Here is a 25,506-nt window from a genome sequence, read left to right on the forward strand (position 1 = left end):
CTGAGGCATAAGCAACAAATGGGATGCCAAATAGTTAACACAGTTTGTCACCATCATTTATAGAATAGAGTGCTGGTCATGTGCCCATCCCCGATGGCTTTGTGAGGAGGCTAAAGCAGAGGTACATGGTGAGCTGTCAGAGGGTGCCCGGCTCGCTCCCTCCCGTTGTTCCTGTACTTGCCGTGGTAGGTGGCAGAGCAGGTGGGTTTCGGAGCATTTCCAGGACTCTTACCATACGCCTAACACCGTCTCCTTTGATCCCCACAATCCTATGATAATTGATCCTAATTTAGAGGAGAAAAAGCTAAGGATCCGAAGTAATATTACTCCTCTAATGTAGAACAGAAGGGTTGGTTCCAGGATTTAAATTTGGGCATCTCTCTTCTGAGCACAAGTACCAACTACCTTGCTTACATTTTGCAATGTTTTGTTGTTTGTGTCTAAACAGACTCAACAAAATGAAACTGGAAGGCTTTTGGTTGCATCTGGCACTGCTTGGGGCGTCCCTGCTGGCTGCACTGGGATGGATGGACCCCGGAACCAGCAGAGGCCTGAACGAGGGCATGAGGGAGTCGCAGGCAGAGGTATGGTCAAATATAACAGCTGACGACATTTAACACTGATGGCTTTTCAATGTTATCTGATTTCTTCTCCATCTTTCCATCAATTAGACCACAGTGTAAGTTGAAACTGTACCCTCCCTGGGGACAGATGGGAGCCACCGACATGCGTTGATATGGACAGGAGGTTTATAGTGCACTGGAAATAAGTCCTAAACCTCTCTAATGCTGACATGTATTCCAGCACCAAGCTTGCATTGATGGTTCGTTGTCCACAAAGACCGCCAAGAGAATGGCCTCTCTGTATATTTAATAAAACTCTGAAAACTCAGACTCGCTGGTGGAGCACACCCAAGTGAATTAATGAAGTCTTTTAATTATAAAATATGTTTAAAAAGAAATGGACCCCTTTCAGGTATATAGATAAAAAGAAGCAGGCTGGGAAAGAACGGGCAAATAGAAGCCCTGAGGGAGACTGCCTTAATGAACAGATAAGAGTGATTAATGGCGTGTTAGGTATATATAAATGCTCCTAAAGTGCTTGAAAAACTTGTTCTCAAATATCTCCCTGGAGACTCCCGATATCCTGCTAATTGCTCAGTGAACTCTGGTCTGAAGTACTGAAGGTGGATCGTAAGCTGCAGTCTTGCCCACTCCGGCAGTCAGCCTCAGGCATTTGGGGTCCACGAGGGATGCCTTTTTTTCTGTAGAAAAATTTTGTGTGGATGCTGAAACTTAAGAAATGACCTGACCCTTTTGTTCAAACTACCTGGGATTCCTTCACAGCGTGGTCAACGCTCTCTTCTGGACAGCGCTCGGGGACATCTCACTTCCATTGTCCTCCTTGTAGATGTGGGTCCTTCTCCCCATGGGGGTCCTGTGGAATACCAGAGAGTGAATAACAGCACACAGTGTATGGTAGGATTAATGCATTATTTGATCAAAAGACACGATTTCTCTTTCATTATTACTTAATTGTAATGCAATCCCAAACCTACAAGCCTTAATCTTCGGGGAGCTTCAAAAGTAATTTAATGCACACTTTTCCTGCTGAAGTTAGTGTGGCTTCATTTTGTGGTGAGCAGATGATTAAATAGAAACACTATCTCTCCCATCTAAATCCATGAAGGACGCAACTTAATGCTCTTTTGAAAGAGTCTGGAGGCTGACTTGCTAGCGAGCACACAGCATTTCCCATATGGGAACAGCTTAATCATTACACTCATGCAGAGGGAAAATGATCACTTAAATCCTGCAAATCTATTGTTGAATATTTCATAGCAAAGAGGCAAGCTCACAGGTTGCTTATTTAACCTTTTTACTGTTGGGGCTCCTTGGCCCACTGTCCAAAACCACTTATTTCAATTAAAAAGAGTCAAGCCAATTAAGATGGGATTTAGCTGGAGGTAAATTGAAGGTAAGTTAATGTCGATCTGGAGCCTCTTTATCTTAGCTGTTAATACCCTAATACTTTGTGTACCAACAAGTAGGAGCGGTTCTGTTCATCTGAGGAAGTGAAGCTTTTTAGTTGTTCGGAAGTGTCATTTTGCTTCCCCGCATCCCTCCTCAGGAGAGAACCAAGGAGATGCCATGTGTCCCATGTCCAGGAATTTCCCTGTCTCAGGGAACTCTGGAATGTAGGAACGATGGCCCTCTCCATCCATGTGTCATTGCAGTGGATTGAGTATTGCAGCGTCATGACCACTGCTGGTCCAGGCTGCTCTTGTCAGTGATGGCATCAGTGCCCACAATGTGAATGGCTTTGTGCAGAGGCCTGCCAGTGTGTAGAGGTGCGACAGTGAGCTTTGTGCATGCCCCTCTTGCCCTGATACCTTCACTCACGAGGGTCTTCTGCCTGGAGTGCTGTCCCTTTGTTACACATGTCTGAATTATTTCCTGCTCCAAGATTCAGCTCTTGTTCTTAACTTTTCTCTAGCAACTTCTTTGATCATTCTCGGTTATTTTGATCTCTTTCTCTGAACTCGGTGTCTTGTCTACCTCCTTTATTTTTCTTACTCTTACATATTTATTTTAGCATATGAATGAAACTGATCTTATTTTACTCTCATCACAATAGTTAAAATTTTTAAGAACAAAATCGAGGTTCAGCGTGTTTTCAAACTAACTGCTATTTAATATCTGGTACTAGTCGTGAAGTCACCCCGGTGCTCTCAGTTGTTATGCTAGTCCATGGATTTCAGTGTGTGACCAGCTCCCTGCATGACGGATTAGTTTCCAGTAACCTGTAATCCCAGCAAACCTGTGGCAGCTTTCGTGTCAGGCCAGGCTTAATTCTTATCAATATTCAAGATACTGTGTAATAGGTTCTTGGTAGTTTCTCCTTAGATTTGTGGCTATTAATAAACCCATAATTCGCTACCCAAATCATATTAAACTCTTCTGCCAATTTCTTATGATTGTCTTATTTTCTAAAAGAATCAAACCAATGGAGTTTTCCGAGACCCAGTAAGTCAGTCAAAAAACCTTTTCAAAAAACCTTTCAGAAACTGAGTGTTCAGTTGTTTCTCGATGTTTTCTCTCTGATGGTGGTGCTTTCCATAGTACTCATGGACTTAGATCTTCTCTGTCCTTGGAAACCATTAATAAGATTTGAGTTGCCTTTAAAGTTAACATATCAATTACTCGAGTGTCCTAAGGATAAATAAGGATTAAATAACCAAAGTGTGTGTGTTCCTACATTTTAAAGACAATTATAGCAAATGTTGAATTATTGTTTTATGTACAAAGACTGCAGTTGAAGTAGCTTCAAGGAGTTTACCATTTTACAAATGTAGATAAAAGGAAATGTAGCTGGGTGGAGTGCCTCTTTAATAAGAGCACAGTGGCAGAACCTCACCTAGAATACTAATGTGATTCTGAATTCAGAGGAAACAATTATGGGATGCTTACTGAATCTCTGAAATCATTATGTTTTCCCTTTCCCCCTACACTCTGTTCAACAGATACGGTATAAAATCAATAGTGGTAGAATGTTCTATTTGGAGGGGCACCAAGAAAGAGTGAGAAGTGATGTGGTGGCAGCCCCTGTCCTGAGAGGCAGGCATTTGTGGGAGGGTTCCCCCTCTTTGGGGCCTGGGTGCCTTCTTCCCACCACTCACCGTGCCCTGGGACTGGATGCAGCTGGTCCACCACCTTATGCATTCTTGGTGCGTTTTACTGAATTTTTTTCTAAACAGTTCTTACCTATAGTTTCTGCTTATCTACTAAATAACCATAAATATTAATGTTGGTTCCTTTTAACATCATTATTTCCCTGTGCCTCGTGTTTTTGGATTAGTGCTAGGCTTTGAGATCAGACACCATGTGTTTTCAATATTTGCAAAGTCTCATGTACATATTCAGGAAACAATATGTAAGGTGATTTCAGTTAATAAACATAAACCCCGTCCATAAACCCAAGGGTCAGTCTAAGAAATAGGGGATCCTGCTCTGGCACACTGGCCATCTCCCCTTGTTGCAGGTGTTTGATGATTGCTCTCAGGCACCCTTGTCGCTGAGAGGGTGGCTTCTGGGTGCAGAGACCTTGAATGCTCTGACTCAGTCCACATTGGCTGGGTATGCAGGAGGACTTGGGCTGCTAAGACAGCATTCATTTAAAAAAAGTGTTTCTCTTCTGTAATAAGTGTAACTATTCTTGTGTATTTTATTAAATTTAAGGCAGTCTTCCTCTTCGTTTTCTAGCAACATTCTCCCATGATGTCCCCCCCTCATGTCCTGACTTCTTTCTGGTGGATGACCAGGGAAGAAGAGTTGATCTTCTGTGGGGCTCAGGGTCTTCTCACTGTTGCCCTTTGCTCCCTTGGTAGGCATGGGAAAGCAGCAGCCCCCAACCCCTGCACAGGGAGGCTGCATACTGGGCCTTTCTTGGGCCTCTTCTGCAGTGCAGACATGCACACCTTTCTCCTGTGCCTTCTGCAGTGCCACCTTTCCTAGACGCGCCCTGCTGCCACTCCAGCCTTGACTTGCTTTGCCATGGGAGACTCTGGTCAGGGGTTCAGCAAGGGTGCACAGACCCCTCTCAGATCCTCGAAGGGCTGTGTTGCAGGCTGCACCCCTTTGAAATCATCCAGGGCTTCCTGTGGTGCAGTGCTGGCATGGGTGGGCAGGTGTGGCCTCCCTTCTAGGTCTCAAACCCTCAGCCAAGGCTCTCTGCTGATTAGTTTGTGTTAGGGCACATGGATTTTAGTTTCTCAGGTAACACCGGGGGAGCAGAACCGCCCATCTGCAGAGGTGTGAACAAATCATAACTTTCAAGGTGAAGATGGTGGCCCAAGCTCCCAGGGTTGGTTCCCACCTCCAGAGTTAGCGTGAGGTCTGCCCTACTCCAGCGCCTCTTGAATTTCAGTGTGCTGTGAGCCTGTTAAAATGCAGACGCTGGTAGGGCCTCCCCAGTGGCACAGCAGGTTGAGTGCGGTGCTTTTAAGCTGTCTGCACCCTCCACGGTGCTGGTTTGATTCCCACCGGCCAGGGAGATACCCATATGACGTGGCAGACCTCTCCAGTCTCCCCTGCTGCTCCCCTCAGCAGTGTATTTTGGTCCTTCTGCCTGTTCTGCTCTCTGCTCTGTCTCTGGTGGATTCTCTCATCCTCCCGTGCCTCTGGCCTGTACCCCAGTGCTTGTATAAATAAATAAATCTTTAAAAAAAATTTTAAAAAATGAAAAAAAAAGAAATAAAAAAAATGCAGATGCTGGTACAGGAGATCTGGGGTGGATGCTAAGGTTCTGAACTGCTCATGAGCTCCGCTGACACAATCTTAGGGGCCACTGGGCAGAAAAGCCCTTAGAGGTCCCCCACTGCCTGCACACATGCCATGCACACACCCAAGGAGACGCTCGCTATGATTAACCCTGGCTTTATTTTTTAAGCTCATGCCAACACGATGCCATCATGTGCAGGGGAGAAATGGCAGGCTGCGTCACACCAGGAGTTGATGTGACATGAGATGGGCAGGGAGCAAGGACAGGTGGCGAGGGGAAGACGAGCTTAAGCAGCCTGGGATAGAAAATCATTTCTCTCTGTTTCTAACAAGCAGGTGGACAGGTAGGCTTAGACCTCTGGCCCCACGGTCCTCTCTGGCTTGTCTGTGTATGATTTAAATGCTGGGGGCTCAGTCCATTCCCCTGCACTCTCACCTGTCCTGGTGTCCTGCCCCGGTCTCTGTCCCCAGTGCCCAGCCAGGCAGTTTTGAGGACCACGACTACTGGCGTGCTGCTCTGTTTTGAGGTCTTATTTCTGTTTTCATCCTTGGAAAGGGAAGTAACTTTCTCTGTTCTTTGTGTTGGTGGTTTCTCGCTGCTCCCGGTGCCTCCCACCCTGTGCCAGGGAGCACCCTGCATCCTCTTTTAGTACTTTGAGATGGCAGTTGACCAGAGTTTTAATTGACTCTGAAAAGTTCTGTGACCCAGGAAAATGAGCATTTATGAGTTCACAGAAAACCATTATTTCTCTTCCTCTTAATTTAGCATTTACTCATCTAACTATTTATGCCTCTGATGTTAAATAATCTATGCCTCTCTAGGAAGCTTTCCACTCTTGTAATCAGGACATCAGGCCAGGCGTTGTAAATGGGGCTCTGATTTTCATTTTTCAGGGAGTTGGCAGCATCAGGTCTGTCAGGCCCCAGTCATCTGCTTGATTTATTCCCTACGACTTGTGGGTTCTCTCTCTTGCTTCCCATTTAGGGAGAAGTGAATGTCATGTTGGTGTCAGACAGACTTTAACAGACCCCTGGTGTGTGGGCTCCACTTGTCTGTCCTGCCAAGCCAGGGCCGTTGTCCTTCTGCCTTCATGACTGGAGTTTCTGCTACGAGGCTCCTGGGCCTGTCTTGTCTCCAGCTACCTGGGAGGGGGAGGTACTGGTTCCAGAAATGGAGCGCTTAGGATGAGATAGGCCATGTACTCTGAGCTGGAAAGACCTAGCAAACTGCAGTGGGAGCTGGCACTTGATGTCAGGTGGGGGACACTGACCGCAGTGGCCGAGGAGCCGTCTGTCCATTCAGCTGTCGCCAGCCTGTCTCTTGGTCGGTGGCCACAGGACTTCGTGTTTGGCCTTGGGGTGTCTTTTGAGTTGGTATATGTGCTGCCGAAGCAAACACAAGGGTGTCTTTTGAGTTGGGGTGGGAACAGGAATCAAGAGAAACCCAGCCTCGTTCATCATGGGATCTTGGTTCTGATACCAAGTTCCTTAAAAAGTAAAACCTGGGCCTGTTTATTTAACACTTCATCTTGATGGGCTAACCCGCCAACCCTGGAGACCAGCAGCTCCTGCTTCCTTGCTGTGCTCACATATTGCAAGGACTGTAGTGAAATTCATAAAATTAACTTCAGTTTAATTTTAAAATCTGTCTCCTTGACAGCACTCTGGTCTTATTAGGCAGTGTGGGTACTGCTTCTAGACTTGAATAGGCTCCTGCAGGTTACAATTGGGTGGTGACGGAGAAAGGACAGTTATCCAATCTTCTTCCTCTTCTCACAGGGGTGGCACAATAAAAACATGTTTTGGAGGAGATAAGCCCCTTAGGGAAGGATCTGGATTGTAGTGAGGTCACGCAGGATTGGAAGGCTGGGGGTGGTGGTGCTGGGAGGCTGGAGTGAGATGCGGAAGAAGAGCTCTGCAGTGCTGCTGGTGGGTCTGTGAGTGAGTACAACCCCAGGGCATGTGCCAGCAGCCCCCCTGTGTCTTATTGTGGGTCTTCTTTCTGCAGAGTAAAGCCCATTATCCCCTTTATCCATTCCTAAGACTTAAAACATGACCCAGTGGTGAAGAACCAAGCAGACATCCTTTGCCCCTGTAAGGACCCCTGATCAGAAGTGAGTCTGCACACGTCTGCTCATTTCAGGAGGAAGACCAGGCTCTGCACTGCAGGCCCAGCCTGGCACAGTCTCGGCCCAGGCACTCAAGCTGCTCCCTCTTCTTCTTGGGGCCTCAATCGCCTCATCTGGGAAGTTGTGGGGATGACAGTCAAGATGCCAACTCAGGTCCCAGGTTGTCTTCATATCTAAATTATGTCGCTGCTGACTGGGCTTCTTGTAACTGGAGAATGCTCCAGTTGTTCCATACGTAGCTCTACATTCCTGTGTGGCCCAGCAACAGGTGTGAGTATGCAGGGTGGCCCACCTTGGTCTAAGGTCACCTGTGTGTGCTCCTTTCAGAAGGGAAGCACTGAATTCTCTGTCCTTAACTCTGGGCTGGAACCATTGTCATTTCACCAGAAACATTCCCGGCTGTTGATCAGCACAGACCTGGACTCCAAGAGGGCTTGACTGCCGGTGAGCTGTGGCTGTCTGGGAGAGGAGGAGGAGCCCATACCAGCCAGAAGGAACTGGATCTGTATTCCTTACTCCTGCCCTGGGCCAGGAACTGTTTCAGAGAAGTCCTCCTTAGCCCTCACAAGAAACTGGAAACATGTTAGAGTCATTTGAGTGTGTGTATGTAGGATAGGTGGGAGGTGGTTGAGATTTGGCCCCTGCTTATCCAGGCCCCCGGCATGTTTGGGCATGTCGAGATACTTCCACCTCCGAAAAGCTGAACCAAAACCACGTGCCATGGACCACCCCAGATTGAACCACGACCAGTCACCCCTGAGGAGCTCTGCATCAGTCAGACCTCTGCTGAATGAAACTTTATCTGCGTGGAGCAGACCTGAGTGTGGACCAGCTGTCATGTGTGTGCACACATGTGTGCGAGTGCATGTGCAAGAACGCACAAGTACTCCCAGCCCAGGCAACTTGAGTGCTTCTCGTCCAGAGTTAAGTACCGAGCCTTTGAGTTATTTTGAGTCTGGATTGAGAAAGGGTATGCATGTGTGTTTTTGAGTTGAAAATGGAAATCATCCTCTATTTTTCAAAAAGTCCCTCCCTCAGAACACCGCTGATCACCAACAAGCCTCTCCTGGAGTATCAAGTGGCTGAAAGAGCCACCTCTGCCGGCCACCTAGCCATCTGTGTGGGAATTGGTGGGCTGACCCAGCAGCCAAGGTGATAGACTCCACATGACAACCCAGGTGTCTGCCTCAGCAGGGTCCTGGGCCTCTGAAGCACAACCTGCTTTTCTGACAACATGCCTCTCCCTGTTCAGACTGGGTCCTCTGTGCCCCAGGAGGCTACACTGTCTGTGGCAGGGCCACTCTCTGTTGAGGGCAGCACCACCATGCAGGAGCTGTTTGGGCTCTAGGGGATACAGTTGCCGTCCTGCCCCTTCCTAACCGAAGCCTGCACGTTCTGTATCCCCACCTCTTCCAGGATATCTGTTTTAAAACCTCATAGTTGGATTTTCCTGATGGGTCTGAATCACTCATTTGAGCCTTGCCTGTCTGAACTACCTCCTAGGAATCTCTAGTCCTCCCTTCGCCTCAGGGCCCCTCAAGTGCCAAGACCCAGTGATTCAAATCTGTCTCTTCCCTGGCCTGCTATATGGCTGAGGGTGTCACTTGCCCTCTCTAACCTTCAGGTTAACCAGGAGTGATATACAGGTGATAACAGCACCAACTGCAGAGTTGCTTGCAGAACAGGCCGAGCTGGTGATGTGGCACCTGATATGGCACAGAACGTGCATTCGAAACTGTGGGTCCATGTCCCTAATTTCAGAACTGCACTAAGCATTAAGCACCCACCAGGAACACTGTGTACCCCCTCCCCCCACCACCCACCCACCCACCCCACCACACACAGGTTGGGTCAATCAGCCTCCCTGCAGTATGTGTCACTCACTGTTTATCGTGGAAAATCTTGAGGCGGGAGTGCCCTCTTTCTGGTGGGGTGGTTAAGTCTCCTGGGGTCTGAGCCCCCTGGGTCGGCAGAATCCAGGAGCCTGATACCAGTTGGATGTGCAGGGTGTTTATTGAGTTAGGGATGAATCTGTGATCTTTTTTTATCATTCATTTCGCATCGGGATTTAGGCAAGGTGACTTCAGTTTCTGGGATGCCTTGCTGAAGAAATCCCGGTAGAGGATCGCCTGTCTACGGTTTCCATTTATAGTAGAATCCTGTCACAGTTTCAGGTCTTTCCAACATCCTTATTGAATCAGTAGAAGCTTGAGAGAGTCTTTTTTTTTTTTTAAGATTTATTTATTTATACAAGAACTGGGGTACAGGTCAGAGACATGGGAGGGTGAGAGGATTCACCAGAGACAGAGCAGGGAGCAGAACAGACAGACAGACCTAAGACACTGCTGAGGGGAGCAGCAGGCGAGGCAGGAGAGGTCTGCCGCGCCATGTGGGTATCTCCCTGGCTGGCCTGGAATCCAACCCACACTGCAGAGTCTGCGGATGGCCTCATAGCGCTGCACTCAACCCACTGTGCCACCAGAGAGACCCCGCTTGAAAGAGTCTTATGGGCTGCATGTGGGAGGGGGCAGAATCCCCAAGTCAATCGCTGCCCCCTCCTTGCAGTGGTCTTTGGGGCCTGCCCAGGCCTGGCCATCACTCCTGTGAAAAGCCGCCCCCACTGTGGGGAACACACACCAGGACTGCCTAAAATGGGAGCCGAGGGAGTGAAATGTACACTGAAACAAATGCAAGTTTTCTGGTTGTGCTTAGAATTTGCAGGGTCAGCAGAAGCGTATGTCTGTGGGGATGGTGGCCACCAAGGGTCCCTGCAGGGGAGCAAGGACTGAGGATGGTGGGGACAGAAGTTCTCTGTGGAGGTGCCACTGAGTAGGTTTAAGACTCTTGATGCCTTTTCTTGGTGCTAGTCTTAGGACAGTTGGATCAAAAACTTGTTTAAGCTGTTCTATCATTTAAAGCTTGCCCTCTAAAGAAAATAGGGCTCTTATTTATTTCCCTTTCCAGGCTTGCATTTAAAACATAGTGGAAAACTTCCTCCATTGTGAAGACTCAGGTTTCTGTGGTGCTGGTGATGCCACATGGCATGTCCATTCCTGGGGAGGAGACTTCACGTGGGAGCGCTGGGAGACAAGTGGGAGGCCTGCGGGCGGGTGCTGTAACTGGAGTGCTTCTGAAATAGACCCACTTCCCCTCCTCTGCAGTTTCTCTTGGGTGGTTATGTACGCTGCTGTCTCCACTCTGGCATTTGGCTGTGAAGAGTGGGATTCTCTGCCTCTTGCTTGGCTGTTCATTCCCAGGCAGTGGATCCAAGAAGCTTGTCTTGGTGTCCAGAGCAGAACTTTCCCTTGGCCTCCTCAGAACGCTCCACCTGCCTGCTTCAGGCCTCTGAGCCCTGGGCAGCCCGGGATCTCAGGTGGTCTGCAATCTCAGTGGTCAGCAGGTCTCTACCGAGCAGCTGTGTGCCAGGCCCTGTTCTGCAGAGAAGGGGGATTTGTGATTTCACACTTGGGCTTGAGTCCCAAAAAGGCACAGGGGTAGAGTGCTGGATTGGGAAGGGGATGGAGCAATAGCTCTTGCTGACCAGAAACTGGGTTAGCAGAAGGAATTAAACGCCTCTGCCATTCCTCACCTGTGCAGTGATAAAATTAAGCTCTCAATTTAGTCACAAGGAAATGAGGTGCAGGTACTAAGTCAGACAGGAGGTCCCAGAGCCTGCCCCAGAACAGGATGCTTGTGCTTGCAGCCTACACATTTTCCTCCTGGAGGGATACGGCTAGTGGCAGATCTAGTGTCACAGGATGGTCCTGGCCCAAGAGTCAGCCATTTGAGAAACGTCAGAGGGTAGGTGGATTAGGGGCTGGAAGAAGCTGGAATGCCAACATCTCCCCCACACTCTGGCCACAGGTGAACACCATGCTGACAGCAACAGCTCCATGTGTGCAAGGTCAGACTCTCCGCCAGAGCCCCTGTCCCCCTTCCAGAAGTTGTCTTGGGGCCTCTCCCCTCAGGTGGTTCTACCTGATATGACTCTGTTCCCTCAGCGACTCCTAAGTCCCACTCAGCGCTTGGGCTGGCGGTGGAGAGGGGATGGCTGTGCTCTACTGCTCTGTCTGGTCTTGCTTAGGGTACTGTGACACTTGACATTGCCACCGCAGTGCCCGAGCTGCCACACTAGAAGTCTTAACTTGCTCAGAGTCCCATCATGTGCTCGTTGGCTGTCCTGGGTCAACTGGTTATACCAATGGGTTTGCTGACCAAAGACATATTTATTGTCTTTGGTGGTGCTGACTAGGACAAAATTACCTGTGATTCATTACACACTCTAGATGACATCAGAGGGTAGGTGGATTAGGGGCTGGAAGAAGCTGGAATGCCAGCATCTCCCCCACACTCTGGCCATAGAATGTATAATAACTTTTCATCTGACTCCCATTCAAAACAACTATCCGTATGTTACATGAAGAGCTGGTCATGAGCTGCTTTCTATAGGACTTCCCAGACGTGGACTGATGCCTTACCATGGGATCATGAGAAAGGAGAAAGAGTCACAAACATCCTTAAATCACCTGTGCGCTCGCCCAGCAGGGGTGCAGCAGTGTGGGTGTGCATTCAGGGCAGGGTGGTACTGGGGGCAGGTAGGATTGGGAAGGACTCATGGAGGTAGGGCCATAGGTGGAGGTCTGGGTGGGCAGAGTATTATGTGTTTCAGGAGAGGGCTCCTCTGAGCGCAGGGGTGGGTGAAATAGGACCAAATTTGGTGGGAGGGAAAAGAGATTGGGGGGATATCTGGGCCTGTTGGCAAAGTGGCTCATCAGGGACCCTTTGGTGGCCAGGAGCAGGCTCACCTTCTTTATGCATATGCACAAAGAAGGGTCATCCTGAGGCCTCGAGGTCTCCCAGGCCCTTCAGGGCCTTCAGGGTACCTGGTGGCTTAGGGCACAGTTCTGGGGCCTCCTGTCCCTCCTCTCTTCCCAGCCACCCATGTCCCACCTCCTTTTCTCTCCTGCCTGTTCTGTTTGGAGACAGGCCCTTCCAGAAAACTGTGAACCATCTTGGATCATTATCATGTAACACTAGCCCAGTGGCCCTGCCACCACACAGACTGCCTACGACTCCAAGGACCTGGACTCAGCTGAAGTCCAGGCTCTTGAGAACCTGGGCGGTTGACCTGGAGAAGCTTCTGCTCTGGGCCTGTGGCTGGTGGGCGGGGGGTGGGTCCCTAGACGTGAGGTGACATCCAGGGGCTCTGAGCTACCGGTGTGGGTGCAGCCTAGGCTGCTCCAGTGAAGGAGTGGGGAACACTTTATTGTGGACTGCATGGCTGGTGAGACTAAGGAGTCAGTCCCCAACCTCTCAGAAAGAACTCAGAACAATGTGAACTGAGTTTTCAGAAGCTTGCTGCTTTTAATGCAGTGGAGCTTCTGATCTTCAGAGCAGAAGTGGGTGTAGGCACGGTCAGGAAGGCTTGCCTGTGTGGTCTTAAATCTTTGCCCTTCTGCTTTGCCATACCACTTTCCTCTGCCTTTCTCACTGGTGCCTCCATTGTACCAATCTGGCCTGCCTGCTCTGGGCCACTCTTAGAAGCCCAACTCCCCGGTCCCTACGTGGTTCCAGATGCAGGCTGTAGAGCAGGCCCAGCCACAGAAGGACTGACAGAGAGCCTTGGCAGCTCCCACCTGATTTGTCCTCCCTGTGGGGCCTGTGTTAACTGGATCCCGGGCTGTGTCCGTGCCCTGCCCCCCAGGTTGACTAAAGGGGAGCAGACTTTGGGGCTTGGGCATGGCCCTGTAACTCCAGAGTCACAGCCTGTGGCTGCAGGGAGCTCCTTGGGCAGCTGCTTTGAGAATAGCTGGAATTGTTGTTGGGAAGAAAGAAGGGCTGCATGGGAGGGGACTCATGCCTTTTCCAGATGTCTCCTCCTGGAGGGTCTGCCACCCGGTGGGCTCCAGGGAGCCGCATTGCAGTTGTAGGATAATTAGTTCTGTCATCATGGAGGACGAGGTGAGATAGATGCTCCCCCAGTTCTGGGGCCAAACTTTGCTCCCAGCCAGGTGCAGAGTCTTGTTGCATTAGGAACCAGGTTTGCACCGCGACTTCTGTTTCTGTGTAAGCAAGAGTTATGGAGTTGGGATGGGGGCACCTGTGGACCAGGATGACAGGGCATGGTGGCCTCTGGAGTGCAGGGCTGCAGGTCTGGAGGCCTGGAAATTCCAGATCGGAATTCTGGTTCCTGATCCTGCATTCTTTGAATCCCATAGTTATTAATGCTGATAGCAATAAAGAGCTACCATTTTGTTAAAGCGTTAATTGCATTACTTCATTGATTTCTTAAGAAGTTTCTGTGAAGTTCTCCTGACTTGTGAGCCACTGCATGATTTACACTGTGGAAAGTGAGGCTTCAGTCTCCATACAGTGGTAGAATGCGCCTGGCATTCTGCGGTCCAGCCTCTGCTCCTGAACACAGCCTGTGCTTTGCTGCCCCTCACCCCTGCCCCTGCATAGATTTTTGAGGCCAAGGTAAGGACTTCTGGTGATGATGAGCTTTAAGGGCCAAAACGAAGCCTGTCATACCAGGTAAGCCACCCCCCCCTCTGGGAGGCAGCAGAGCTTACTGTGGTCTCCCAGCTGTGGACTCGTGACCTGCCTACCGTGAGAGATGTGGCAGACCGTCCTGCTTCTGCTCTGATCCCATGAGAATTAACATCTCTTTGGCTTGTCTCTTCCAGTTCTCTGAACGAGTCTGGTGGGGACTCTGCGACCACTGCCTGTGGGTCCTTGAGGATCTGCCTCTTGTTGGGCAGGCCCTGGCCGGGCCCTCTGCTGTGCCTCTGCATGTGGGAAGGGGGTGTGGCCTTTGGTGGGGGCCTAACCTAGATATTGGGTGGTCATCTGTTCTACCTTGGGAATTGGCCTTGGGAAGTTCCTAAGGGTGTTAAGAGCAAACCCTTTTCATAAGCTAGGCTCTGGGACCTTGACCTTAGGGAGAAGACAGGATTCCCAGCATCTCTGACCAAGATCACCAAGATGGTTATTGTCAGATGAAGGTTTTGGGCAGGTTTGGAGGCCCAGTGGGGAAATGTATATGTTTATTGACTCTTCCACCAGCCACTGGAAGGGAGCCAGGTGGTCAGTCCTGAGTTATGGCCAGAGGAAACTGGGTGTGCTCCCATGGCAGAGGGCTGTCATGGAGGGAGGGCTCTCATCCCCAGAAGCAGGAGCAGTAGGGCACCCCGGGGCAATGGGCCATGCAGCTTGGCCAAGCTGTGGTAGTGGGCGGTGTCACCTTCCTCATCCAGGCAGGTGGTCACACCAAGAAGCCGTAGTCCCTGTCCCACAGGGTGGCCCTGGTTGCTCAGTGCTGCCCATAACCCTGGGGGGCAGGGCAGCTTTGTGGGCAGGGTGCGGTACATGAAGTGCCTACTCTGAAGAACACTGAGCAAAAGACATTGGGGTGTGCTGAAGCCAGTGAAGTAGCAGGCAGCCCCAAGGGTGACATACAGGGGGGGCAACAGCCTCGGCAAGGCATAAGAAGAGGTGACAGGACATCTCTGGCCAGGTATGGCTGGTTCCCAAGGGACATTGTGGCAACCAGAGAGGGGCTTTCCCCAGCCCCTCTTCCCCATCATTGCCCAGGGGCTGTAGCAGGAGTGTGGGCCCCTCCCCCACCCCACAGGCCCAAAACTTTGCTAAGCACCTCTTCCATCTTGGGCACTGTGTTCAGTGTTAGGGGCAAATAGATGCCAAAGAGCACCCACGATGCTACGTGGTAAGACAGAGCAGCTGGGAAACGCCGGGTGCCCTGGGCACACGTCCTCGCAGTTTTCACAGCAATCTGAGGCACTACCTAAATCTCATCTTGTAGCAGACAGAAGCTCCTGGAAGTTTGTCCCTTAATACTGGGTGGCCTGAGTGTCGGGGGGACCCAGGTAAATGCCTTCATAGCTGCACAAGTCCTGCTCATGCACTGCAGGCCAGAAACCCCGTTCCCCTGATTACTGGGGGTTTCTCAGTTCTGCTGTGAGCCTGTCCTTCCTCCTTCACCAGTGGCTCCTGAAATCTGCTGAGACCTGGCTGTGAGGGTGCATTTGTTCCCTGTGGAGAGAGCACAGGCCTGCCCGAGCCATCTCTCTGCTTAATTAATCTTTAATCTTGCTGGATAAGGGGAACTGGTGACGCCATGTGCAGTTTCTGTGCCAGGGACACCCAGCTTCTCCTGGAATGGCCCTGCCTGCATGGGGGGGGATGGGGGGGTTGGGAGGGGGGAGTGTTTGTAGGTTATTTGGTTTGGCCCTGCGGTTCCCAAATGTCTCCATACATTGGAATTCTCTGGGAAGCTTCCCCAAAAGAACTGATGCCCATGTCCCAGCCCTGGAGATTTAACTGGAAGGTGGGGTGGCCCGAGTTCTGCATTACGGAGAAGAGCCTTATTTGCGAAGCGCCAGTTTAGCCTCTGGAGGAAGTGCAGACACAGCCCTATTCTGTCCTCAGGGTCAGTGTCAGCAGGTCTCCTCCGGGGACAGATGACTCAGACGCTTGGGGACAAAGCCTTCCTGTGCCTTGGCCCCAAGCTCAGTGTCCCTGCCAGGAGGTGTGAGTGACTAGACTGAACTGGCAGGTGGGGGGCAGGCATCTCCCTGGCCGAGGACGGTGTCCAGTATTCTCTGAGGACCCCTGATCCTTCTCAAAACAATTTTAGGCACCGACTTTCATCTTACAGCTCAGCAAAGGGAGTCTGACTGCCCAGGTCAGGAGCAGGAGAGGGGCAGGGAGGAAGCCGCTGGTTTTACCGGGGGTACTTGGATGGGCCACCTGCCTAGTGAGTGGCCACTAAGCTGTGCTGACCATCGGGTGCCTTTTTCCTTTTTGTTATAAAAGAAAATTGAAAAAGCCTTATTGTGCCTTAAAGGCTTTTTAATTATATATAACTCACTTAATTTGAACTACTTGAAGTTTCATTTTTAATATAAGTTTTATAGTGGTACAATGAAAGTACCTTCTAATCAAAGTGCATTTGGGGATTTATCTTCCTGGACAAAGGCAGAAGCTCCTGGGAGCTCAGGCCAACTGTTTATGCAGACATCCAAAGTCACCAAGCGCTGAGTGGAGGCCTGGTGGTGGAGGCTGGGGAGTGAGGAGGCATCAGAGGTTCTGTGAAGGTTGAAGGAGATGGGTCGGGGGAGGGTTCAGCACAGGGAGGCCCCCACTGGGATGCTCACTGCCATTTCTGGGGCCGCAGCTGCTTCCCTCCCTGGCTGGTTTGGTGCCGCAGCCATGGAGGGGGAGATGCTGGTGGAGAGGGGCTTGCTGGGTGGGCTGCAGAGGTGACTGAACAGCAGAAGGTCCTGCTCAGAGCTGATAGATGGGTCCTTTTTTCAAGAACCAGCTCCCTGGGGGGCCCTCCCTGACCATCTGATGTAAAAGGCAGACCCTTCCTCTCTGTCCTCTGTCCCCTTCCCTGCTGTGGTGCTGGCCGTGGCACTTTCACCACAGCGTGTTCTATACGTTTCGTTTGCTTAATTGTCTTCTGTCTCCCCGCATGAGGTTATAAGCTCATGGGTTTGGAGGCTGTGGCTATCTTGGCCTTGCTGTATCCCAGGATAGTAGTTATTAAATGAACAAATGCATCAGCAAATGAAGGGATGATTAAATAATTGGTCAGGAGACCACCAGGACCCCTGCAGAGCAGGGTGAGGGGCTGCGTGTAGGGGGGATTTAAGCTGGTAGGAATAGCAGGGAAAGGCTGATGACAATACATCCACAAAGCTGAGGTCATGGAGGCTGGAAGTGATGGAAAAGGAAGGAGGAGGCATAGAGATGCCCAGGTGGACAGAGGGGGGTTACTGGCTAAGCAGGAGAATGGGGGGGGGCGCTGTTTCTGGGGGAGATGAGGTTCTGGCTGAGGTTCTTGCTCCTTGGACTAAATAGGGGGTCCTCACTGTTCATTTTGGGGGAAGTGACCGCATGTACCTGTCTGGATATCAGCCCATTTGGGGTTTTCAGCTTATTCCTGTCAGATGCCGCTGACCTGGCCCAGGGCCGCAGCACACCTGTCCCATCCTGCCTACCTTCTCATCCATCCCCTGCCCCACCACGGCTCTGGGCCTTTTGCATCTTTATCTCATGTCATGTAGACCCCTGACCCCCACCCATGTAGCTAAAGGTGAAAATATAAAAAAAATATGAACAATGGACTCAGGCACGAGGATTGTGCTGGAGGGTGGCATTTCTTTTGGTCTTTTCGTTTTCTAGACGCAGATTATTCTAAACCTCATCTTGGGCTTGCAGCTGGGACAGGAGAAAAAGTGGTAGATTTGAATATTATGTTAAACAGGTAGCTGCTGAGCTATCTCATCTATTGGCTGGTACCCGGAGGGTATAATGAATAATTAAAATGTGAGCTCCTGTCCCCTTTTCTCCCAGGGGCTGTCTGTCCTCCATCCCATCTGTCCTTCCTGCAACACCCACAGGATGGTCTTGAGTTCTTGTGGCGCATGGGCTGCTGGAACACAGCCAGCGCAGGGGAGGGGTTTTGGCAGGACAATTGGTGGACGTGGAACCTCCCAGAAGGAGGGAGGCCTCATAGGGTGTCCCCGTTTCTGTGGAAACTCACCTAGAAGAGGAAGAGAATAGGAAGTCAGGCTTCAGTGACAGGTGGTATGTTCTGCAAGCCTCGTGGAGAACCTGACTCGCCTCCACAGTTTTGCCAACAGTCCTTGAAATAATCTGATTTTGCAGCAAATTCTGTTCTTGCGGTCCTTGCGTTTCGGGCCTGTGCTGGAGTCAGAGGTGAATGAAGTGTGGCTGTGGTGGACCGAGGCTGCTCTGGCCATGACCACCCAGCATGCCCCACACTGGTTAAGTCGTTCTGCACTAGACGGGCAGTTGCGAGGACCCCTCCTGAGATGCCTGCTGGTGTCCTGTGGGTGATGACTCTAATGCAGTCCTCCCTTGGTGCCCGGCAAGGCCCGGGCTGCCCTTAGGATGGCTCTGCATGTGGTGATGACTCGTTCTGACGGAGAAATGTGGATTGCTTTCCAAATCAAAAAGTTAATTCATTTTTAATTTGTTGTGTTGTCAGAGAGATAAAACTGGGAAAGGCTCTCTTTTCTTCTTGGTCTCTTAATCTGGCTGTGAGCAGATGATTATGTTTAACAAGGTGGAGTGATCAATTAGTCATTGACCTTTATTCCATCAAATGCAGTTTAGTGTTTACTTGTGATGCTGCTTGGGTGGCTAAGCTGCGGAAGACTGTCTGAAAATCAGAGCTAACTTTTTAAATTGTATAGGAAGAAGCTTTAACATTCGCCTTTAAATAATACCTAGAATTTTAAATCTGGTAATCCTCACCTATTATTCTATTCTTTCTTTCCTGTTCAAACAGCAGAAAATGAACATCCAGATAATCTCAGTGTCTGAAGGCCTTGCGAACATTCTCACACTTTCTCTAGTGTCTTGCAATCACCATCAGTACCTCTTCTCTTCAGAATTATCACAACTTGCTCCTGTACTGACCACCCTTCACTCCCCACCTCAGAAATCCTAGAATGCCCTAGAGGCCGGGAGAGTCTTGTTTTTCCATCCTCCTTGAAGACAAAAAGAAACTGGGGTGCTGTTGGTAAATTCATGAGGATGATTTTTTTTTTTAACAGATGACTTGCTCCTGCATTGTAAAGCGATTTGACTTTTTTTTTTTCCCAAAAGCAGCCATACATGGTCTTCTTCTTTTGTCCTGATAAACCTCCCTTTGGATGCTCCAGTAAACATCAGTTTGCTTACAAGGACGTGTTCATTGTTAGATAGGAAATAGAAGGGACGCAGAACTTGCTCGCTGCATCATCCAGGCTTCAGCCCCTAAGTGTTGGAGAAGCCACCTGCCATTTGCTTTGACTTGGGGTCATTCCCACCCCACCTAGTCCCGCAAGAAAGATGAATGAGGCCCCCTGACAGAGCATCATGGGGGGCATGGCTGGCAGGAAGGCCAGAGAGCCAGGTGTTGTGCCCAGCTTGCTTAGCTACCTAAAAGAGACCTCCTTTAACAGACTTTGTGGGCACTGAGCCAGTCTGCCAGAGAGGACACACCCCTGCCTGTGCCCCCAGAAAGCTCCTTCCTTGGCGCTGTTCCCAGTGAGGGGAGACTGGGGAGGAGCTCTGGTCCGGCCAGCTGCGTCCCTACAGAGCCAGCACCTCATTGCTTCCTGTTTTCCTTGAACACTTGCCACGGAGGCCACATGACCAACCAGAGGAGGCAGGGATGTGCAAGCCTTCCCAGTTCCCGGAACATCCTGTTGTTTGCTGGATTATTCAGCTTGTTCTCTCAAGCTAGCCTTTGCGTTCAGGGTTAATCCCCTAACCCTCTCGTCATCTGGCTTTAAAGACCCAGACATGATGTGCTGGGAAATCTAATAACTCCACGGTTTTCCTTCTGCTTTTAACTGAACCATATAAATGAGATAAAGTGTAGAAAAATGCTTGGTGTGTGCTCAGTAAATGGGAGCCAGTAACGGAATACATGCCACATAAGGCAGCGCTTTATTTAGTTGCGTTCTGTCAGTCCAAGTGAAGACTTTAATTGCAGAATGGTGTCTTGCTAGCAAAAATGCAAGTGGTTTGAGTCAGGTTTTTAAAATTCAAATGACTAAATGAAAAATTGTAAGAAAGGTTGTTAAGGAAGCATTAATTTTAAGAACATCTCAGATATGAAAAACTTAGAATTTAGATGTCAGGATTTCAGGAGCGATTAGTGCTGACTGTTAGCAAAGCTTCCATCTCAACAGCGCCAAATGGTTTAAACATTTAACACGCGGGCTTCCTTTTGTGACTCCTTCAGGCTGTGGAGGAACCCTGAAGCAGGGGGCTTTTTCAGCTCCCCCGATGCTGGGTTGAGGTGCTGCGTGCGGTGCATGGGCTCAGGACACCGGCATGGGCTGAAGGCCGCAGTGGCCCACCTAGCCAGCCATGCTCTGTTTGTGGATACCTGGCCATCGGAGCTGCACTCTGCTTACATTTTCATGTCATTCTCTTCTTAGTAGTTGATGCTTTAGATTCCCACTTTCCTAACCCAGAGAGTCAACATTTTCCCAGAAGCCACTTAACCCCACGCAGACCGAGACTTCCTCTCTAACCAACCATGGCTGGAAATGTGGATGGGGAACGCGACTTCAGGGTCAGCCCAGCTCTACCCCTGTTTCCCGAGCTCACGCACAACCTAAGATGGCCAGGGGAAGGGGCCAGGGATGGAATCAGAGGATCCTTCTTCATGCAGCTTCTGTTAGCAGCTCTCAAACTATCTTTTGGTAGCTGAAAATCTGTAATAGACTTTTGGATTATGAAAAGTATTACTCAGCACTCACATTATATTGATTCAAAAATAAAGATTATGCAGTTCAACTGTACAGTAAAATACAGCTTTATAGAATGGTAATTTTTTACATAAGTTCTTCTACATTATAGTGGAAGATAATGGATTCAGGAAGGGTACAATGAGGAATAAAGCTGTTGTATTGTATTGGTGAAATGACATTTAAAATGATTTGGCTGTCAAATTCATGGAAAGGTTATGAACAGTGAATGAAAAATCTAAAATTAATTCTCTACTTCAAGAAAGTGTGATTTATACCATAATAAAATTAGATTTTTCGTTAAAGAAATTTAGTCATTAAGTAATGCCTGTGCACTAACTCTCATCTATAACCATCTGGTTTGAAGCTTCTGCAGAAAAGAATTTCTTCCTTAGGCAATGCATCCAGGGCCTTGGTGTCGTTTATGTCAATGAATTTTGTTCTGTTCAGTTCTGCTACAGTTGTTTTTTTTTTTTTTTTTTTTTGGGGGGGGGAGGTTTGTTGCTTTCTGAAGTACTAGAAAGACAGATTCTTATTTCATTTCAGTAATTGAGGGAGTCATTGAACTCATTCACCCCCGCAAATGATCTTAGATTCTCTCTTCCCAAGTCTCATCAACCATGGAATGTGGATAACGTCTGTCATCTGAGGCCTCTGTGTGGTACATGGTGCCCCTCATGCTACTCCATGAGGAAAGGACCATTTCCTGCCCTTATTTTACAGGTACACTGAGTCTTAGGAATGTGAAATAATGCACCAAAGGCTCAGGGGCTCATTTGGCAGGGATAAACCGGGCTCCAGCTTGGACTCTTTCTTCTGCAGAGCCCAGCTTTTACTTTGTCTCCTTTATAGCTCATGAACATTCTGAGTATTTTGCTTTGAGGCAGCAGTTTATACTGGTCAGATTTCCAAGTCTAGTGCCCAGACTGGCTTGTGCGATACTCACCTAGCTACAGTCTTCACTTCCGTAGAAGTTCCCGTCTTTACGTTAGGATGCATGGTTTTTTCCCTCTCTTCAATAGACTTCTAATGTGTGCAGTTGGGTATTTTGGCTAATTTTCTAAAACTTACTGAAGGATATAAAATATATAGGACAGTGCATATGTCTTAAGTATGAAGATCATTGAATTTTTACGAAGTGAACATGCTGTAGTTACTGCCACCAAGATCATCATTTAGAACATTCCCAACACCCAGAAAATGCCTTTGTGTCCCCAGTCATTATCCTCCCATGGGCTGCCACTAATCAACCACCAAAGATTGCTTTACTACTAAAATTGATAAAAATAATGTCCTGCAAATCATACTTTATGTCTGCCTCCTGTCACTCAGCACGATGTCTGTGAGATTCACGCAAGTTGATATGTATTGCAGTTTGTGCTTTTGCATTGCTGTGAAGTTTTCCATTGTATGGACATGTTAAAATATATTCATTCATTCTCCTGTTGGGGGACATTGGTGGTGTTCCCTATTCTTGCTGATGACACATCATGCTGTTATCAGCTCCCGAGTGTACATGGTGGGTGCTCACATGAATATACTTCTGTTGGATGTCTACCCAGGAAAGGGGATGTTGGGTGAGGAATCAGAAACATACTCGTTATTTCAATAGATTTTAATATAGGAAATTGGTTTGGCAAATATTGAAAGATTAAAAAGGCAAATAAAAGGAAACCCTGAGATAAATAATAGCAGGGCACAGCTATTGTTTTCAGGGGAGGCGCCCCATAGAGCCGAGGCCCAGACCAATGAGAGCAGTGCTGGTGAAGGTTCCTCTAAGGTACGGAAATTGTGGTCGTTCTTTGTCCTTGTAAACATCAGGTTTTTTTTTTTTTTTTTGTTAATGTTATATTTTCTGTGGTATGCAGCAGTTCCTAGTGAAGTCTTTTGTGCATTTTGCAATACAGAATGAGCAATACAAATAATTAAGTTATTTGTATTTGTCTTAATGATTTGCAAAAGTATTTTATGTATTCCAAATCAGTCCCTAGCTATATCTATATATAAAACAAATATACACCCTTAATGGTTTGCCTTTTCAGTGTCTGAATCCTGTCTTTTAATGAATAGAAGTCTTCATTTTAAGAACGTCCAGTATATCAATCTTTTTCTTTATGATGCTGCTTTTTACATCTCACTTAAGAAGTTTCCACTTAGCTAAAGGTCGCAATGATATTCTCTTAAGGCATCTTTTAGCAACATTGTTATTTTATCTTTAACATTTAGATCTGCAATCCATCTGGAAGTGATTTTTATGTATGCTGTAAGGTATAAGGTGGGAGTTCATTTTTTTTCTGTATGGATCTCCAGTTGATCCAGTACAATCTGTTGAAAAAGCCATCCTTTCCCATTATATTGCATTGCGACATTTGTCATAAACCCAGAAAACGGGAATGGTCAAAGTGTGGTGCTTAAGCCCTTGTGCCACCGCAGCCTCTACCGCACAAGTTCGATCCCTGGCTGGCCAGGGAGCCACCCACATGGCGCAGCAGACCTCTGCTGTCTCGCCCGCTGTTCCCCTCAGCAGTGTATTTCCATCGTCTGTCTATTCTGTTCCCTGCTCTGTCTCTGGTGAGTCCTCTCACCCTCCCGTGCCTCTGGCCTATACCCCAGCTCTTGTATGCATAAATAAATCTTTAAAAAAAATAAAAATAAATCCATGGTCAAGTATTTGGAGACTTTTCTCAATATCTTTATGTTATAGCAAATATAATTTCACTACAGTCAGAAAAATATTTCATTTTCTATGTGATGTTAATAATTTAAAACTTGTTGAAATTTCCCGAGCGCCCAGTGTGTGGTCAATTTATATAGATGTTGAATAGACTCTTGAAATGGACATGAAGTGTATGGTTGTTGGATAGTGTTTGATGTACGTCACCTAGGCTGGGTTTGTTAATCATGAGGTTCAAATCTCCTATATCCTTGTGATTTATTTTCTGTACTTTATCAGTTATTGACAGAGGTTTTGTAAATTCTCTGATCATTGCTGTATATTTGTTAGTTTTTTCTTTTAGTCTTGACTTTATATGTGTTTAGGTTATGCTGTTTGATGTGTACAGGTTTAGACAGGCTATTTATTCTTGTTAAATTGTCCTTTTATCATTTGAACCATCCTCTTTTTCACCAAAAATAATTCTTGTTTTACAATCTGTTTTCTCTACACCCTTTCTCTTGGTTGGAGTTAATATGGAGTTTATCTTTTCTATCTTCACATTCATCACTTTGTAACCTTTAATTTATGGCTTATCTCTTGTCAGCAGCATTTTATTGAATTTAGTTTTATCTATTATGTGAATCTTTGAATTTTAGTTGTGTTATTTAAATACTTTCCTTTATTTTTTAAAAAAGATTTATTTATTTATGCATACAAGAACTGGGGTATAGGCCAGAGGCGACGGGGGGGGGGGGGGGGAGGGGCGGGGGTGAAATGATTCACCAGAGACAGAGTGGGGAACAGAACAGGCAGACTGACTGAAATACACTGCTGAGGGGAGCAGTGGGCGAGACAGGCGAGGTCTGCTGTGCCATATGGGTAGCTCTCTGGCCATCCAGGGATCGAACTCGTGGCTGCAGATAGTTTCATAGGTTGCGTCTTAACTTCTTGCGCCACCAGGGAGGCCCTAAATACTTTCCTTTAAATGAACTTAAATCTAACACAATATTCTGTCTGTTCTTTATTCTTTTTCCCCATCCTTTCTTGTCTTATTTTGGATTCAGTGAGTTTTTTGTTATCCCATTCCTTTGATCTCATAATGCTGATCTTACTATATATTTTTGGACACTAATGGGAAATGGTTATTCTTCAATTCCATTTGACCTCCTGACCTTTGCTATCATATCATCATGTGTTGTAGTTCTACAAATATTACCTTACAGGACACTGTTGTTGTGCTAAGTAGCCAAAATTACATTTTTCTAATTAAAAACCCTTTATATTGTTCTTTATTTCTTCTTACATAACTACACACTTTTCTAAAAGCATTTGCTTTTTTTTTTTTTTTTTTTTTTTGTGGGACCCTGGCCGGCAGCTGGGGAAGCCTCACAGCCCAGCGCTCAACCGCTGCACCACCAGGGGAGGTCCTAAAAGCATTTACTTTTTGTCCAAAGTTTTCTTTAACTCTTAGTGTTTATCTGTTGGCAGTGTATTCTCTCCATTTTTGTTGGTCTACCTAGATCTTATTTTAGCCTCTGAATACCCATATTTTCTCTAAGTATAGAATTCTAAGTTGTTTTTTTCCCCAGAGTTTTCAAGATGTCATTCTGTTGTCTTCTGGTACCATTACTTTCTGTTGAAAAATCAGCAATCACTCCTACTGTTGTGTCTTTGTAGGTAATTTGTCTTTTCTATCTATGGCATCCACCCTCTGTTTCTAGTATTTTCTTTTTGCCTTTGAATATCCAGCTAGATTTTTAGTGAGGTTTCTTTATATTTATCTTGCTTGGGTTTATAGAGATTCTTAAATCTCTGGCTGTATGCCTTCGATCAGTTTTTAGAAAAATCTCAACCAATATCTCTTCAAATATTGATTCTACCTAATTTTCTTTCCTGCCCCTCACTCTAGAAATTCAGTATTACGCTCAGGAGACCTTTTTACCATGTTCCATAACATATCTCTCATACTTTTCTCTGTACTTTTCATTCTTCATTTTTACCTTTTAGATCTTCAGTCTGCCTATATTCTACTGACCTATATTCCATCTTACTGTTCCTCTTGTTAGTTGTATTTAATTTGTTGTTACATCTACCTGTTGAATTCTTTCAGTTATTTAATTTTCAGTTCTAGAATATTTGATTAT

General features: G+C 47.6%; 1 protein-coding gene across 3 annotated transcripts in view; it reads left to right on the forward strand.

The window, feature by feature from the left end:
• Nucleotides 1–25,506, forward strand: part of FSTL4 (follistatin like 4) — a 672,816-nt gene that overhangs the window by 294,456 nt on the left and 352,854 nt on the right. For all 3 annotated transcript variants that reach the window (XM_054694402.1, XM_054694403.1, XM_054694401.1), the window contains one exon: nt 449–584. In XM_054694402.1, the coding sequence (XP_054550377.1) occupies nt 459–584 (126 nt within the window). In that variant the 5' untranslated portion in view covers nt 449–458. The remainder of the gene's footprint in view (nt 1–448; nt 585–25,506) is intronic.

This window comes from Talpa occidentalis, unplaced genomic scaffold (genome assembly GCF_014898055.3).
Source record: "Talpa occidentalis isolate TD23 unplaced genomic scaffold, MPIMG_talOcc4v2.1 talOcc4.13, whole genome shotgun sequence".
Classification (NCBI taxonomy): Eukaryota; Metazoa; Chordata; class Mammalia; order Eulipotyphla; family Talpidae; genus Talpa; species Talpa occidentalis.